The 17,402-nt window shown below is 37.2% G+C and overlaps 1 protein-coding gene across 1 annotated transcript in view; it reads left to right on the forward strand.

Moving 5' to 3' along the window:
* The window catches only part of LAMA3 (laminin subunit alpha 3), a 173,899-nt gene that overhangs the window by 147,080 nt on the left and 9,417 nt on the right, over window positions 1–17,402 (forward strand). Inside the window, exons 61-69 of the mRNA XM_070747653.1 lie at window positions 3,345–3,461; window positions 9,280–9,407; window positions 10,847–10,955; window positions 11,929–12,069; window positions 12,179–12,309; window positions 12,674–12,805; window positions 13,696–13,837; window positions 15,995–16,155; window positions 16,951–17,140. Coding sequence (XP_070603754.1) covers window positions 3,345–3,461; window positions 9,280–9,407; window positions 10,847–10,955; window positions 11,929–12,069; window positions 12,179–12,309; window positions 12,674–12,805; window positions 13,696–13,837; window positions 15,995–16,155; window positions 16,951–17,140 — 1,251 coding nt within the window. The remainder of the gene's footprint in view (window positions 1–3,344; window positions 3,462–9,279; window positions 9,408–10,846; window positions 10,956–11,928; window positions 12,070–12,178; window positions 12,310–12,673; window positions 12,806–13,695; window positions 13,838–15,994; window positions 16,156–16,950; window positions 17,141–17,402) is intronic.

The following is a 17,402-nucleotide window of genomic DNA, read 5'->3' on the forward strand; positions in this document are numbered from 1 at the left end:
TACAGTAATTTGCTCCGTGACCAGGTTCTTAAGTAGAAAAGTTTGTAAGAAGAAGCAATTTTTCTTATAGGAATCAATGTAAAAGCAAATAATGCATGCGATTGGGGAAAACACAGGGAGGGTGGAGGCCCTGTTTCCTCCCAGGAGATTCCTAGAGAGGCCCACGGAGACTTCTCCCTGCCTTTTCCAGCCTTGTTTCCTCCCAGAAGATTCCTAGAGAGGCCCCACAGAGGCTTCTCCTTTCCTTTCTTGGTTACAGTATTGGAGGCTCAAGTTTGTAAGTGGAAAATGGTTCTTGAGAAGAGGCAAAAAAAAATTGAACACCCAGTTCATATCTAGAAAAGTTTGTAAGTAGAGGTATTTGTAGGTAGAGGTACCACTGTATATGTATGTGTGTATGTATATGTATGTATAGTATGGTGGGTGGGTGTACATTATAATGTGTACATTATGTGTGTACATTATAATAATTATTATTTATTAGATTTGTAAGCCTCCCTTCTCCGAAAATTCAGGGCAGCTTGCAATGCGTGGCCTCAATTTCATTCATAGGAAAAAATATTATTCTTAATCCATTTAAATTTTTCCTCTTTCCTATTAAGGAATGGTGTTGCCCTAAAGGCATCTGAGAGACGTTTTTAAATGCCCAATTATTTTATTCATAGTTTAAGACTTAAATAAACAAGAATAGCTGCTTAAATGTTTTTTAATGAAAACATACAAAACGTCCTGCAAATGAGTGATTCCCCACTTATCCAGATTCCTCATTCATTCCATTATGTAGAGTTTGTTGGTGGGTGAAGTTGTCTTCTGAGTTGGGGAATCTGAGTGGGAAAATTGAGCTGTAGGTTTGCATTTTGCATGCATCTCCAGGTTCTCTTCAGTAATATTTGATTTAAACAATAGTAAATGCATCTCATAAAACAGCTCTATTAACTAGCATAATCCCAAAGGAAAGGTTAATTTGTAAAACATTTTAAATATAGATGTACAGATACAGTGAAGCAGTGGAAGTGATGTACCGGTGCCTGGAGGCTGTTAGGGTCTGGATGGGTGTCAACAGGCTCAAACTCAACCCCGACAAGACGGAGTGGCTGTTTGTTTTGCCTCCCAAGGACAATTCCATCTGTCCGTCCATTACCCTGGGGGGGATTATTGACCCCCTCGGAGAGGGTCTGCAACTTGGGCATCCTCCTCAATCTACAGCTGACATTAGAACACCATCTTTCAGCTGTGGCGAGGAGGGCGTTTGCCCAGGTTCGCCTGGTGCACCAGTTGCAGCCCTATTTGGACCAGGAGTCACTGCTCACAGTCACTCATGCCTTCATACCTCGAGGCTCGACTACTGTAATGCTCTCTACATGGGGCTACCTTTGAAGAGTGTTTGGAAACTCCAGATCGTGCAGAACACGGCTGCGAGAGCAATCATGGGCTTCCCTTGATCTGCCCATGTTATATCAACACTCTGCAGCCTACACTGGCTGCCGATCAGTTTCCGGTCACAATTCAAAGTGTTGGTTATGCCCTATAAAGCTCTACATGGCATCGGACCAGAATACCTTCGAGACCGCCTTCTGCTGCACGAATCCCAGCAACTGATTAGGCCCCAGAGTCAGCCTTCTCCGAATTCCGTCGACAAAGCAATGTCATTTGGTGGGATCCAGGGGAAGAGCCTTCACTGTGGCGGCTCCAGCCCTCTGGAATCAGCTCCCCCCAGAGATTAGGACTGCCCCCACTCTCCTTGCCTTCCGCAAACTCTTAAAATCCACCTATGTTGCCAGGCATGGGGAAATTGATTTGCCCGGCTGTCCTGTTTTATGCATGGCTTGTTGCGTTGTGTGATTGTTTTTAATAAGGGTTTCTTAATGTATTTTGTTTTTAAATATTGGACTTGTAAACTGTATTGCTTGTTGGAAGCCGCTCCAAGTCCTTGGAGAGGGCCAGCATACAAATCTAATGAATGAATGAATGAATGAATGAATGAATGAATGAATGAATGAATGAATGAATGAATGAATGATGACATGTTGAGAATTTACTTTCTCGGCTGTAATTGGCATAATATCTGTTAACTGAAATAAAGTTAATCCATTCCGGGATATACTGTACTTAGTAATATGGATTTACTTTGTGGAAGTGTAAATTACTATAAAACTACAATAGTGCAAACAGTCTTCACTATTTTTCTCACTAACCTAGGAATATTCAAATATTGCGTGGAGTGATATAGTCATAAACTGTGAAGCTGGAAAATTTATGTTTTTATGTCTTTAGACATAATTTATGTCTTTAGACATAAAGATCAGATCAAATCCAATCAATTTCTGATGCTCCATGAGCTACTGACTCACTTGAAGAAAAGGAAAGATATAGGAAGAATGGTTGGGCTTGAATGGCAGAAAGCAAAATACAATGTTCATCTGTTAGAATCACTGCCCTTTTAGTTCATATTATTTTGGTAGCCTTAGCCTCTGTTCAAGCAAATGTAGGACTATTGTTGCCTGTGTTCATGAGCATATATAAAATTCCTAGTTCAGGTTCCATATCGTATTGTTGCCTGCTGATAGAAACAAATAGTCCCCATGTCAAACCAGAAAGATGCATTACGTCTTTATTATGGCTTTCTCATAGATTAAAAATGAAAAATATTTGGATGTTGGATTTGTAGTTAGATGGGAAAATGTTGGTCTTTATTGGCTTCAATCAGTACAGTGTTCCCTCGATTTTCGCGGGGGATGCTTTCTGAGACCGCCCGCGAAAGTCGAATTTCCGCGAAGTAGAGATGCGGAAGTAAATACACTATTTTTGGCTATGAACAGTATCACAAGCCTTCCTTTAACACTTTAAACCCCTAAACTGCAATTTTCCATTCCCTTAGCAACTATTTAGATTATTACTCACCATGTTTATTTATTAAAGTTTATTTTTAAAAGTATTTATTAAAGGCGGACGAAGGTTTGGCAATGACATATGACGTCATCAGGAGGGAAAAAACATGGTATAGGGAAAAAAACATGAAGTATTTTTAAATTAATATTTTTGAAAAACCGTGGTATAGACTTTTCGCGAAGTTCGAACCCGCGAAAATCGAGGGAACACTGTAACTCCCACCAATACTCTCCAGTTGTTGCACAATAATATTCGGAATTGTAATTCAGGAAATCTGTACGAAAGAGCAGCACTCTTTCTCTTTCTAAGATGAACAATGTATTTTTTGTTTAAAATATGAAACCTGAAACAACCAAATTATTAGGAAAATATATAAATATTAGAGGTTATTTAGAATAAAATAAAATATGCCTGTTAATGTCTGTTTATGTATTATTTTGCATAAAACATTATAGGACAGATTCATTAGTTTGCGAATTGAAAATGGCATCCCAGTAGTCACATACAAAGATGAGTCACAACCTCCGAGAGAAATATTAAATGGAACCACGAACAACGCAACAGAAAAATCGGTAAGTTTCTCTGCCCAAAACAATCTGAGTTATCATTATGAAAATGTTTTGTAATATGCTAGATATTTCGTTAATCTTAGCTATGCATATGGAAATTTTTAAAGTTTACTCTTAAAACAAATACAGTGATACCTCATCTTACAAATGCCTCATCATACAAACTTTTCGAGATACAAACCCGGGGTTTAAGATTTTTTTGCTTCTTCTTACAAACTATTTTCACCTTACAAACCCACCGCCGCCACTGGGATGCCCCGCCTCCGGACTTCCGTTGCCAGTGAAGCACCTGTTTTTGCGCTGCTGCAGGGGAATCCCAGCAGGACCTCTGTGTTTTTGTGATGCTGCAGGGGAATCCCAACAGAGGAATCCCAGCAGTGCAAAAACGGGTGCTTCGCTGGCAATGGAAGTCCAGAGGGGGTTTCCCAGTGAGGGGAGCCTCAGTGAAATCGCAGCATCGCAAAAACAGAGGTCCGGTGGTGGGGTTTCAAGGACTTCAGTGTTTTTGCGATGCTGCGATTTCATGGATGCTCCCTTCGCTGGGAAACCCCACCTCTGGACTTCCATTGCCAGCGAAGCACCTGTTTTTACAATGCTGGGAGATGCTGGGATTCCCCTGCTGGGATTCCCCTGCTGGGATTCCCCTGCAGCATAGCAAAAGCACAGAAGTCCAGAGGTGAAGTTTCCTATGGAGGGGAACCTCAGGGGAATCCCAGCAGCGCAAAAAACGGGTGCTTCGGCGGGCAAAAGGGGTAAATTTTGGGCTTGCACGCATTAATCACTTTTCCATTGATTCCTATGGGAAACATTGTTTTGTCTTACAATCTTTTCCCCTTAAGAACCTCGTCCCGGAACCAATTAAGTTTGTAAGACAAGGTATCACTGTATGTGAAATTGCTGCCAAATGTATATGTCAGCATAAGGGGACATTATGTGGGAGATTAGGACTGTGTGTCATGTCAGAAATTAAAAATCCCTAGGTAATATCATAATGCAGAAAGTAGGCCTCAGGTAAGAATGCTGAGTCATTCAGAGGCAGTTGAGCCTGCAGCTGTTGTGGTGGGCTCTGGGCCAGCTCCTGCTCCAAGGACTGTAGGGGTTGATGTGGGAGAATCATCACATTATCAGAGGCCGGTTTTACTGCCAACAGCTTCCGACAGTGAAGCGTCTATGTCAAGGGAAGCTTCTGGGAGTGAAGCAGCATCGGATGAGGAGGAAAGTACAGGCAGCCATTAGCTAATTACCCGATTAGTGAATCATCATCATCATTAGTAGATTCAGAAGGGGAGGCATTCATAGATGTTCGCAGACGTAGGTTGATGTCAAGGAAGGAACAACTGCGCAAGTATTATAGTAAATAAGGGAGAACACCTGTGGCTGGGGTAATTAGGCTAATGGGGCTGCTGATAAATTGCCAGTGCTGTTGCCTCTGGGCATGGGAGTTTATCCGTTTTATGAGAGAGAGAGAGAGAGAGAGAGACTTGTGGTTTTGCTTCAGAATTTACAAAGACTTTTGTGAACTGCTTCAGGATTTTCAAGGATCTTGTGGAACAATTCACCGTTAAGTTTCAGCATGAGCTTCTTGAAGGGGGTGGCTGTGACGTCTTCACATCTGCCTTTTATCTGCTTTGCTTTTGTTTTATGTTTTTCACAGCATTCAAGGCTTGTGGTGTATGGGAGAGCACTTTGGCTGATTATAAGTGTGTTTTGGCCAGTATTTTCCTTTTGATAAACCAACTTTGTTTACTTTACAAACGTGTGTTTGAGTTTCCACTTTGGACTTAATTGGGAGCTTGTAGCGTAAAGCCCAGCATAACAGCAGCAACCTAGCAATTATGTGAAAAAGTATTTAACTAGGCAAGAGCTCCATGCTCTTTCACTCTGTCTGTTGCTGTTTGTGGAAGTATGCCTTAAAGAAGCTGTAACGCTGTAAAAGTTGGTTTCTGTGAGTAATTGAACTAAGATAGTTGTAGCAAGGTATTAGTAAGATACTCGTTTATTGTATGTATAGTATAGACAGTAGTAGTAGTATAAAGAAGTAAATATATTTTTCCACAACTTCCTACTGCTGCTGTGTTTCATTGAAGACTTCAACTCCATTTCTACTGATCTGTGGCTGGCTGGCTGGCTGGCTGGCTGGCTGGCTGGCTGGCTGGCTGGCTGGCTGGCTGGCTGGCTGGCTGGCTGGCTGGCTGGTTGGGTTGGTGAGCTTGCTGGACTGGTTTGCTGCTTGGGCACAAACAGACTAGTTTCCGCAAATGCAAGCTCTGATATGTTAGTCCCACCACTAAATTTGTCATACTTTGGTTTTGCCCCTCCAGACAAAAGGTTCTCAGGAGGAAGTTGGATTAACATGCTTGGGAACCTCTGTATTATCAGAATCTTGATATCAGAAGGTTCTAAGACAGTCTTGGCCAACTTTAGTGTCTTCTGAGGATGCAGAAGACGGGTGGTTTCCATTACCTAGGCTTCTCAGCACTGACCGTGCTGCGTAGAAAATTCTAGCCGTTGAAATCTGCACTTAGGTTAGGAAAGGCAAAAATGAGTTAATATTCAGCAGAGTGTTTATGCTAGAGGTAAGAAATGGACAGGGTCAGCTAGCAGTGAAGAAATGCCTTTGGTAACAGTTGGTGGAAAACAGGAGTAGCCTTTTCCTATTCCTCCCAAATAAACAAAACCATTTTCGCCACCTTGTTAACTACTAGCTCGGGTTTGTTTATATATATTATATATATATAAAGGTAAGGACTGCAGTCATATTGTTTCCTCAGGCAGCAGAATGTTTTCATGCAGATCGGAGAGCAAAGACCTCATGTTTAGGTTGCTGCCAGGAGATATCACTCCAGTTGCTTATGTAGCCGAGTCTTCGGAGAGGGGTGGCATACAAATCTAATTAAATAATAATAATAATAATAATAATAATAATAATAATAATAATAATAGCCTCTGACTATAATATTGCAGATCAGTTTCCGGTCACAATTCAAAGTGTTGGTTATGACCTATAAAGCCCTTCATGGCACCGGACCAGATTATCTCCAGGACCGCCTTCTGCTGCACGAATCCCAGTGACCAGTTAGGTCCCACAGAGTGGGCCTTCTCTGGGTCCCGTCAACTAAACAATGTTGCTTGGTGGGACCCAGGGGAAGAGCCTTCTCTGTGGCGGCCCCGGCCCTCTGAAACCAACTCCCCCCGGAGATTAGAATTGCCCCCACTCTCCTTGCCTTTCGTAAGCTGCTTAAAACCCACCTCTGCCGTCAGGCATGGGGGAATTGAGATCCTCTTTCCCCCTAGGCCTTTATAATTCTATGCCTGGTGTGTATGTATGTATGTTTGGTTTTTATATTAATGGGTTTTTAATCATTTTTAGTATTAGATTACTATTGTACACTGTTTTATTGTTGCTGTTAGCCGCCCCAAGTGTCCGGAGAGGGGCGGCATACAAATCCAATCAATCAATCAATCAATCAATAAAAATTAAATTAAATTAAATTAAATTAAATTAAATTAAATTAAATTAAATTAAATTAAATTAAATTAAATTAAATTAAATTAAATTAAATTAAATTAAATTAAATTAAATTAAATTAAATTAAATTAAATTAAATTAAATTAAATTAAATTAAATTAAATTAAATTAAATTAAATTAAATTAATAAAATAAAATAAAATAAATATTAAAACCTAATGTCTGGTGCTCCTCCTGCTCCTCTTAGCAGGAGGAGAGCTCTCAACTATTCTATATTAGTTGAGAAGTATTTCTCTATCCCAGTGATGGCGAACCTATGGCATGGGTGCCACAGGTGCCACTCGGAGCCATATCTGCCGGCACACAAGCCTTTGCCCTAGCTAAATTCCGGCATGCATGTGTGGACTGGCCAGTTGATTTTCAGCTCACCCGGAGACTCTGGTAGGGCATTTTTGGCTTCAGGAGGGGCCCTGGGGGTGGGGGAAGGCGTTTTTGCCCTCCCCAGACTCCAGGGAAGCCTCTACAGTCTAGGGAAGGTGAAAAATGGGCCTATTGGGCCCACCAGAACTGGAGAAATGGGCTTCAATGGGTCTCTGGGGGGCAGGGGAGGCAATTTTCGCCATCCCCAGGCATTGAATTATGGGTGTGGGCACTCGCGCAGGCGCGATAGTGTATGCACACGCACTTTCGGTACCCGAGGGAAAAAAGGTTTGCCATCACTGCTCTATACAGTAGTTCCATCTGCACAGATTGAAATGCATGGTTGAAGAATAGTCTCAGAATCCAAGTCTAGGAATACTTATCAGGAATCATTTTACAACTGGGGTGGGATAGCAGTTATGAGATAATCTGTGGAAATCAGTAAATCTCTTTTCAAATTCCATCTTGTGGCCATTATTTAGCAAAGTCCATCCATCCATCCATTCGATTTTTATGCCGTCCTTCTCCTTAGACTCAGGGCGGCTTACAACATATTAGCAATAGCACTTTTAACGGAGCCAGCATATCGCTCCCACAATCCGGGTCCTCATTTTACCCATCTCAAAAGGATGGAAGGCTGAGCCGGTGATGAGATTTGAACCTCAGACCTACAGATCTACAGTCAGCTTCAGTGGCCTGCAGTACAGCACTCTACCTGTTGCACCACCCCGGCTCTTATTACTATATTAACCAAGAGTCTGCGCTATTTTATATCTTTCAGTTATATACATTCAGTTATATGGTCTTAGGGATTTAAACAATTTTAAATCCTTATTAAGGGTGGTATCAATATAAAAGGTAATGGCAGAAAAGATTGGCATTAATACAAAGGCTCCTGCGTCATTCAAGGGAAATGCTTTTTAAAAAAAAATATACTTTATTAATTTATACAAAAGAATAAAACAGGGGGAAAGGGGGATGGGAATACAGAAAAGAAAAGTGGGAGGGGAGTGGGATAAACAATATTGTTGTATCACAGCTTATATATATTATTGTATATACATTTCGGGTATTTGTCCATATGTAAATATTTCGTATTCAGAGTTCTTAATTAAGTATCTTATAGCTGTAATATTTGATAATCCAACAGTAATGTGGGAAGAGAAAGGATAGAAGGGGAGAAAAGGGAGAGAAAAAAAAAGAGAGAAAAGAGAAAGAGGAGAGAGATAGCAAGATGAGAGGTAGTACCTGCAAACAAGCAGGCGTTTGGGTTGTGGCGACTTAGATGGATTATATTTATTGTTTTTGTTAGTAGAATTTAATCATAGATTGTAATATTAGTAGGTTTCTAATAGTTATCAAATGGATTCAACTCAGACAGGGATTGAGTTATTTTTGATCCGATTTTTGGTTATACATATCTTTATTTTGGTTCATATTAAACAATTTTGGTTATTTTTCGCTTTGTCATCTTTAGAGTTGGATAGCCTGGGAGAAATGGTTCAGATGGCTATCCAAGGGAAATGCTTTTAAATCATTATTTGAAAGTAAGAGGGGGAAGAAATGAAAAGGCTTTGTGCTTGTTGGCCATATCAACGTTTTCTATCTTTTACAAAAGAACTGGAAGCTAATATCTTTTTCTTGCAAACTTTATGCTGTGGCCTTTTAAAAACTCTATATTTTAAAAGAGCACTTTGGGGTTCCTCTCCCTTCTTGCTGATTTTATGTTTACTGTTGACTAACTGTACTTTAGTATTGTCTTAATTTTCGTTTTTTACCTATAATGTTGATAGTTCACTAGTTCACAAAATATAAAAAGGGCACAAAATTGGTAATAATAAAGATCCTATCTGTAAGTGTAAATGCTGGAATCATAATGAAATAATGAATAACACGAAAGGCTTTAAATCTGATCCTTTTTATTTGTTTCAGGTTGTTTTATTCATTTCTCCCAAACAATATTTTTTTAGATTTGGCACAGTTAGATTTCAGGTCCCCATGAATACATTTCATTTTGATTCATATTACTTGGGAGGAATTCCGACCTTTCTAAGAGAACGGTGAGTGACAACCGTCTTGAAGATAGAGACTGCTGCAGAGTGGATGCATAAGGATGCATGATGCCCAGGCTGAATGCATTCTTGCCCCTTGAGTGTGGTTTAGCTGGAGATTGTTGCCTTTCATGGATTTGGGATTGGTGCCTGATATAGAAGCAACTGTATATAATGACTGAGGTGCATTTGGCTTGATAGGTTATAAGTTCTTCATGCTTGATGTGAGTTAGCAGCAAGAATAAATCATCCAGTGGGTGACTAAATAATTCTAATGAATATATATGTACACACTGCTAAAAAAATAAAGGAAACACTTAAAAAACAGAATATAACTTCAAGTAAATCAGACTTCTGTGAAATCAAACTGTCCACTTAGGAAGCAACACTGACTGACAGTCAATTTCACATGCTGTTGTGCAAATGGAATAGTTGTGCAAATGAAATATTCAATGACAATATTTCATTCATTCAGATCTAGGATGTGTTGTTTGAGTGTTCCCTTTATTTTTTGAGCAGTATATATACTGCTAAAAAAAAATAAAGGGAACCCTTAAGCAACAGAATATAACTCCAAGTAAATCAAACTTCTGTGAAATCAAACTGTCCACTTAAGAAGCAACACTGATTGACAATCAATTTCATTTGTTGTCAGCACATTCAAATTTGTACAGAACAAAGTATTCAATGAAAATATTTCATTCATTCAGATCTAGGATGTGTTATTTGAGTGTTCCCTTTTTTTTTTAGCAGTGTATATATGCATATATATGTAGATTCCAGAATTTCCAATACTTTTTTTTGGTTCAGAAAATTCACTTGGTTTAAACATATAAAGTGGTAAGAAAAGAAGTTTATTTTCTATATGTATAATTTTAAAAATACATTATTCTTTGAATAAATATATATTTTGAAGAGAAGCACATAAACATAATTTATAGACGAGTAAGAATCATTTGTTTTCTCCTGTATGATGAATTCTGCTCTTAACAGACACCTAGAATTAAAATTCAATCAACATCAAATAGGATGTACATTATTTGCCCTGGCTTTACAACCATTGGGAAGTTTATTTATTTATTAGATTCTTTTGCCCCACCTTTATTATTTTTATAAATAACTTAAGACAGTTATCATACCTAAGGCTCCACCTTTTTCCCATTTCCCCCACAATAATAACCATTTGTGGTGAATTGGACTAAGATACAGTGATTGGCCAAACTCAATCAGCAAGGAGAACTAAAACTCATGGTCTCCTCCTTTCTAGTTTGGTGCCAAGACCAAACACTTGAACAAAAGGGTGATTACAACTTCAAATATACCGTAGTTTATGGGATTCATTCTGATAGAGGAAAGTAGCTTATACCCCCAAAACAAGAGATTTGCATAATATCAACTTTTAAGCTGTGGTTTGCTGGTTGCTGTTATTTACTTATTTTTGAATGCAGGTATAATATATCCACACCACCATTTCGTGGGTGCATGATGAAAATTAAACCCTTATTTGAGCATTCTATAAGTTTTGGTGTCAGCAGAAAATGCCCAGATGACTGGAAGGTAAATAACCACCACTTTTTTTTATTACTTGGCATTATTCCATAATGTTCACAATTCTTTAATCATAATTCCTTTTAATTCTTTAATTATACTACCTCTAAATATTTCTAAAAGAAGATTTGCTATGGCCCTATATCAGACCTGGGCAAAGTGCGGCCTGGGGGAGGGAGGGAGGGAGGGAAGGAAGGAAGGAAAGAAAGGAGAAATGGAGGGAGGAAAGAAGGAAAGAAGGAGAAATGGAGGGAGGGAGGAAGGAAGGGGAAATGGAGGGAGGAAGGAAGGAAGGAGAAATGGAGGGAGGAAAGAAGGAAGGAAGGAGAAATGGAGGGAGGGAGGAAGGAGAAATGGAGGGAGGAAGGAAGGAAGGAGAAGTGGAGGGATGGAGGAGGAGGAGGAAGAAGAGGAATCCAAAGCTACTTTCAGGCAAAGCCTCCACTGTGTTTTCTCAACTGACAATGTAGGTCAGTTGAAGAGAGGCACCTGAAAGGAATATTTTGAAAGAGAAGTAAAGAACTGCCCAAAAGCAGAAATAAAAGGCAGAGAAAATCAGAGAGACAGAAACTTCTCTCCATCTGGAAAAGGAAGGAAGGAGAAATGAAGGGAACAAGGAAGGAGGGAAGGAAGGAAGGAAGGGGTGAGCAATTAATTTATAATTATAATATATAATTATATATAATTATATATAATATAATATAATATATAATTATAATATAATTAACTCACTTCTACCCAATAATATACAGTATTGGGTAGAACTGAGTTAATTATATTAATCCGGCCCTCTAAAACCATCCCAATTTCTCATGCGGCCCAATGGCAAAATTAGTTGCCCACCTCTGCCCTATATAGTCCAGAAATATATAAATCTCATCATATGAGAGCTCTGTTAATCTTATTATAAATAATAGAGAAGCAAGAGAAATAAAACTTACTTTGTTTTAAAAAGAAAGTAAATATCATATATATTTTTTAGCTGGTGAGAACTGCAAACTTTTTCAAGAATGGCGTTCTTGACTTAAGTGATAAAGATTTTCCATTCCCTAATAATTTCCAAGTTGGATTTGGTTTTCGCACATCAGCAGTTAATGGAATGCTATTAAGCTATAATATACGGGTAAGAAAGATGAATTATCTTTTGTTGTCTTTTAAAATACAGTCAAATTGGTTTCCTATAAAATCCCAAATCTCAATTTTTTTAAAAAAATATTTCTTTTTCCTTTTAGTTTGCTGTTTTTACCGTTTTCCTAAGAAATGGCTATGTAGTTGTAAGCCTGGCAGATGAAGAAATCCAATCTAGCAAAAAATGTGAAATTGCTTCAATGCATTACATAACAGTGATAAAAGAAGGCGATACGTATGTTTGAATGATTATTATATTGAATAATTCTTTGGTCAAAATATAACTTTATTGTTTAATTTGATGCTTAGTTGTAAATGCTTAAACACCATTAGAAGTAATACGTCAATGGATATGGATTCTGAGAATGATTTGTTTTTCACAGGAGTATTTTTGAACATGACAAATATATCAATAACAAAAAGCAAAATTACTGTATGACAGTTAGCTTCTAAGCCAAATTACATAGTAATGAGAACTTTGGTAACAGGTCCTAGAGTGGAATGTACAAATGATCTAATTAAATAATTAAGTATTATTTCAATATCATAATAGTTTTGCCATGATAAGTTCACTCTAATATGCATGTTTGTCCTTCTAGGATGAAATTATTAATTGATGATGTGCCTAACTCAAAAACAGTTTTAACTCCTGAAAAGAACTCAATGACTCAACCAATAAAACTGGGTGGGAACAACTTTGAAGGGTGTATGTCCAATGTCTTTATACAAAGGTAAATATATTATGTAATCATAATTGATATATAATCTATTCCATAGAGCAAACCATGAAATTTTCAATGTGATTTTTAAAAATAATAAACAACGCATGACCCATTGGATCATCCTTTCAGATATATTTGCAAGTGCAGAGGGGCTGGCAGAGATTGTATGAGCATGGGAGCAACTTGTGACCTTCCCTGCAAAGTTTCCCATTGACTTTTTCCCTGCAAGCTTCCCAAACCCAAACCCACTGATGTGCTCCCACCGTTAGCCACAGTCACGCAATCTCTTTCTTCCTGCAAGCTTGCCAGAGCAACTCCATTATTCTGTTCTGCTTCCCTTTTGACTTGTGGGAAGGTGTTAGGGAATGTTGTAAATTAAGACCCCATGACTATGGCAATGATGCTGTACAACAGATAAGTGCAAGAGAACTGAAACAGGTGATCCAGAAGAAATATGCATGTGAATAGAACTGTATCATCTCATCAAGTACATTTTTAGTGTTTTGTCTGGGCCTGTTTACTATGAGTTCAAATCTCCATGACCAGATATGGGTTGTTTTTCTTCTTTAAAACAATATTTATTTCATTTTAGGAAAATACTTCGTTCTATTTGGTCCTGGAGACTTAAATTCAAAGTAAATAGACACCTCTTGTCCATTCCTCTCTCAAACTCAAGCTTCAGTCCTTCCCTTTCCAAGTCTGCAACTACTGTACTATTCAGATAAACAGATAGTTCATTTATTCTTTTATTCTAAATATATTGAAACAAACCTTTTTTTGTTATTCCTGTGATCCTTCTTTATTCATATCATGCTTTGCTTTCAGCAAGTTCTTTTTCTTAATACCGGTAATCTATATAAACAATAATCAGTACCATTATTCTTTTGTTTCCATACTAGTTCACGGCTACCGGCTCAGGTTCAAAATTTAGCCGATTCTGTTAGGAAAGATGTGTCTGTAGGGTTCTGTATGATTTCAGAACGACAAAAGCCAATGCTGTTGAAAGAATTACCAGATGCATACACTCCAAAGATTTCAAAGGTTGGAAGTTTTGTTAAAGAAAATTATTTAATTTTTGTGAGTTATACTGTAGAACTATATTTAAAAATTTGCTATCTATTTTTATCATGAAAAATAACACTGAAAATAAATAATAAGACTATGTGAAATTATAACCAGCAAAAAATATAATAGCAGCAGTAAAATTCAACCAAAACTTAGAGGGAATAAATCTTCACTTGATACTGAAAGTTTACGAGCCTAAATACCAATTAGGGCACATATTCAGAATCATCTCTGCAGCATTGTCCCATAATGAATAGCAAATTATCAACGTTAAGGCAGCATCTCTTCATGGGAGAGTAGCTAGAGATAATGCTATTACAGTAGTCCCTCGCTATACCGCGCTTCACCTACTGCGGCTTCACTTCATTGCGGGTTTCTGAGGAAGTCGATCGGCAGATTTAAACAGCCCGCCAAACTCGATCGGCAGGTTTTTTTTTTAAAAAAAAAATCTAAAATTGTAAATACTGTATTTAAATACTGTATCTAAAATAAATACTGTGTGGGAAGGGTTTATAAACACTTAAAACAATGAAAACTTACCAAACAATTACAATATAAATACTTAAATAAGTACTATCAGTCGATAAATTCCCCATCGCGGATTTCACCTATCGCGGCCAGGTCTGGAACGTAACACCAGCGATAGGTGAGGGACTACTGTATACAATAGTATTCCATGTCCATGCACTGATTTTAGATGGGAAACATCTTCCACCATTTGTATCTCAGAGTACAGCTTTTTCTTTCAGAGGGTCAAGGTCATGGATTTAACAAATAAATCTGCTGATTAGGTGGATTGATAACTGAATACTATATTTCCATTAAGAACTGAATAAGGGTTTATTAAACCGATGGCATTGATATGTAATGATCGAAAATAAGTAGATTAAAGTGATATAATTTGGTTTCCTTTCTTTCCTTGGGAATGATATGGTTATGATAATATCTTGTAAGATTTTGATGATAAAGTATGAGTAACTAATATTTAAGATTAAATAACTTTTCTATTTGAAGAGCAATTAGTATATGATAAAGGTAAAGAAATTTTAAGAGGTAAATAAGGATGTATGACATTTGAAAATAACCACTTTGGCCTAAATGTAATAAAATTTAATAGATAAGTGAAAGCAAATAGATGAGATGTAATAGCAGATAGTATTGTAAGTTTGTATAACGATATTGAAAAGTTTATACAAAAGTTTTCCAGGTGATAAAAGTAAAGGAGGCAGCATATTGTTGGATGATAAAGTATGGGTAATATAAATGTACCGTAAATTCATTGTATTGTATTGAAGATTGAGGGTATATGATATTGCACTGTTTAAAAGTAGAGAGAGAAAAAAACTTTACCCCCCCTCCAAAAACCCCCACAAATAAATCTGCTATGAAATGTTCCATATTTAAAGAAAATTCAGATTGATTAATAAAAGTAAAAAACATCATGAGAATGATGTTGGGAAAGATTGAAGTCAAAAGGAGAAAGGGATGGCAGGGGATGAGATACAGTAGTTAGATAGTATCACCAATGCAATGATCATGAATTTGGGCAAATTCTGGGAGGTAGTAGAGGACAACCACATATGAAAGATATATAAATATATATTTATGGTATTTAATTAGAGGCAAATGTTTTAAGTTCTTTATAGACCCCTCTCTTTTTTAAACTAAAAAGACATTCAGTAATTTTCATAAACTCATAGACTGTTTTCTTACAATATATATATATACACCATATATTGTATTTTAATGAACAGCAGAAGCTGGATGATACATAAAACAAGACATAAAAGTTTCAAAATGAAAATTTAGAAGATAATAGGATCTAATTTCTGGTACTGATTAATTGATTTTGAAGGGTATCTCTAAAAAGATATGTGACAGGAACTAAGAAGTAAAGTGAATTTGTTAATAATAGTAATAATAGTTGTCGTCCATCCTATCTAAAGGATAAATGAATTCATGATTATTGTTAAGAACAACATAACCCTGAATTATTTTCTTAATAAAATTCTATCTTGTATTCCTGGAACCATCAATTATATATATATATAAATATATAATATAAATAATATAAATAAATATAAATAATATAAATAAATAAATAAATAAATATATACATATTTCCATTTTCAGAAGTCGAAAAATATTGCCTATCTGACAGATTCAAACAGACAACGGAACAAGAATGACTGTCCTTTGCACGCCGAGTTAAATTTTGTCCCTGAAGCCTACCACTTTGGCAATAATCCAGGCACTTATTTGTTGTTTTCAATATCCGAAACATCAACAGACAGGTAATGGAATTAGTTGTTGTTTTATTCTAAATAGAAACCAGTATCTGAAATTTAAGCCTCAGGTAAAATCGAAGCTTTTGATCCATTGGAACATATGCATATATGTATACATGGTCATTTGTGTATGGTCTCTCTCTCTCTATTTCTGTGCGTGTTTAGATAGAAGGGCTGCCAACCAGTGTTCCCTCTAATTTTTTGGGGGGGTGGGCGGAAAAGTATAGTGTCTGAGCGGCAGTCCCTTCGGGACTGGGCGGCACTCTTTCCCTCTCAATCTTTCCCTCTCGGCTTCTGGGCAGGTTTGAAAAACTCTGAGTTGATGATGATTTTTAAGTGAGCCATTGCTCACTGCTCAGCTTAGAGGGAACTATGCTGCCAACTATATCCTATGTTTAGTCTTTTTATGATACACAATGTGTTTATATGCTGCTTTGTGAGCTTATATTTTTTGTTCCTAATTCTCTTAAGTGATTTTTTTTCCAGACAAGATTCTAAAGAACAAATTATGTTTAATAAAAGTAATATAAAAAAGGATATGGCATTTGATCATTTCTATGATAATATGGCTTCGACTTTATGATTGCAGCCTGTTAAAATCTCTGTTAACCGAGCTCGGTAGATAATTTTAGCAAGCCTTAACCCTCTTTTACAAATAAAAAATCAGAATGCAAACCAGATAAGAACTATAGAAGCAGAGCATTAATTGTAACACAATGAGAAGTAAAACACATTCTATTTCTAGTTTTCACTTTTTCTGCTTTTTCTGATTCTTATTTTTTGTATGTTTGCATATTCAAGATCCCATTTTGCTGTTGATGTCCGTACATCATCGTCTAGGGGAATGGTCTTCTTCATGGGAGATCAGATGGGGAGCAAATATGTTGCTCTTTACCTTTCAAAAGGACGGTATGTCCTTGCAGTTGCCTATGATGGAAAAAAGATAAAAACCAAGAGCAAAGCCAAATACAGTGATGGACAGTGGCATATGGTGAGGATGGGTGGCTTATGCTTTTTTCATGCTTATTAGAGTATATCAATGTATCACAATGTCTAGATATTGAAGACATAGGTCAGCCATGCTTTCACTGTTGGTTTAATTAAATGTTTAATTAAAATTAGGATTCCCCTCCTCCCAAAAAAACTGAACTCAAAATCTATTTATGTTGCAAGTTTTGAGATTGTTTTTCATATTCTACTAAAAGTGTATCAAGTGTCTGTGTGCACCATGCTGCCAACCATTATTCTATCTC

The sequence above is a fragment of the Erythrolamprus reginae genome, chromosome 3 (assembly GCF_031021105.1).
Source record: "Erythrolamprus reginae isolate rEryReg1 chromosome 3, rEryReg1.hap1, whole genome shotgun sequence".
NCBI classification, from domain to species: Eukaryota; Metazoa; Chordata; class Lepidosauria; order Squamata; family Dipsadidae; genus Erythrolamprus; species Erythrolamprus reginae.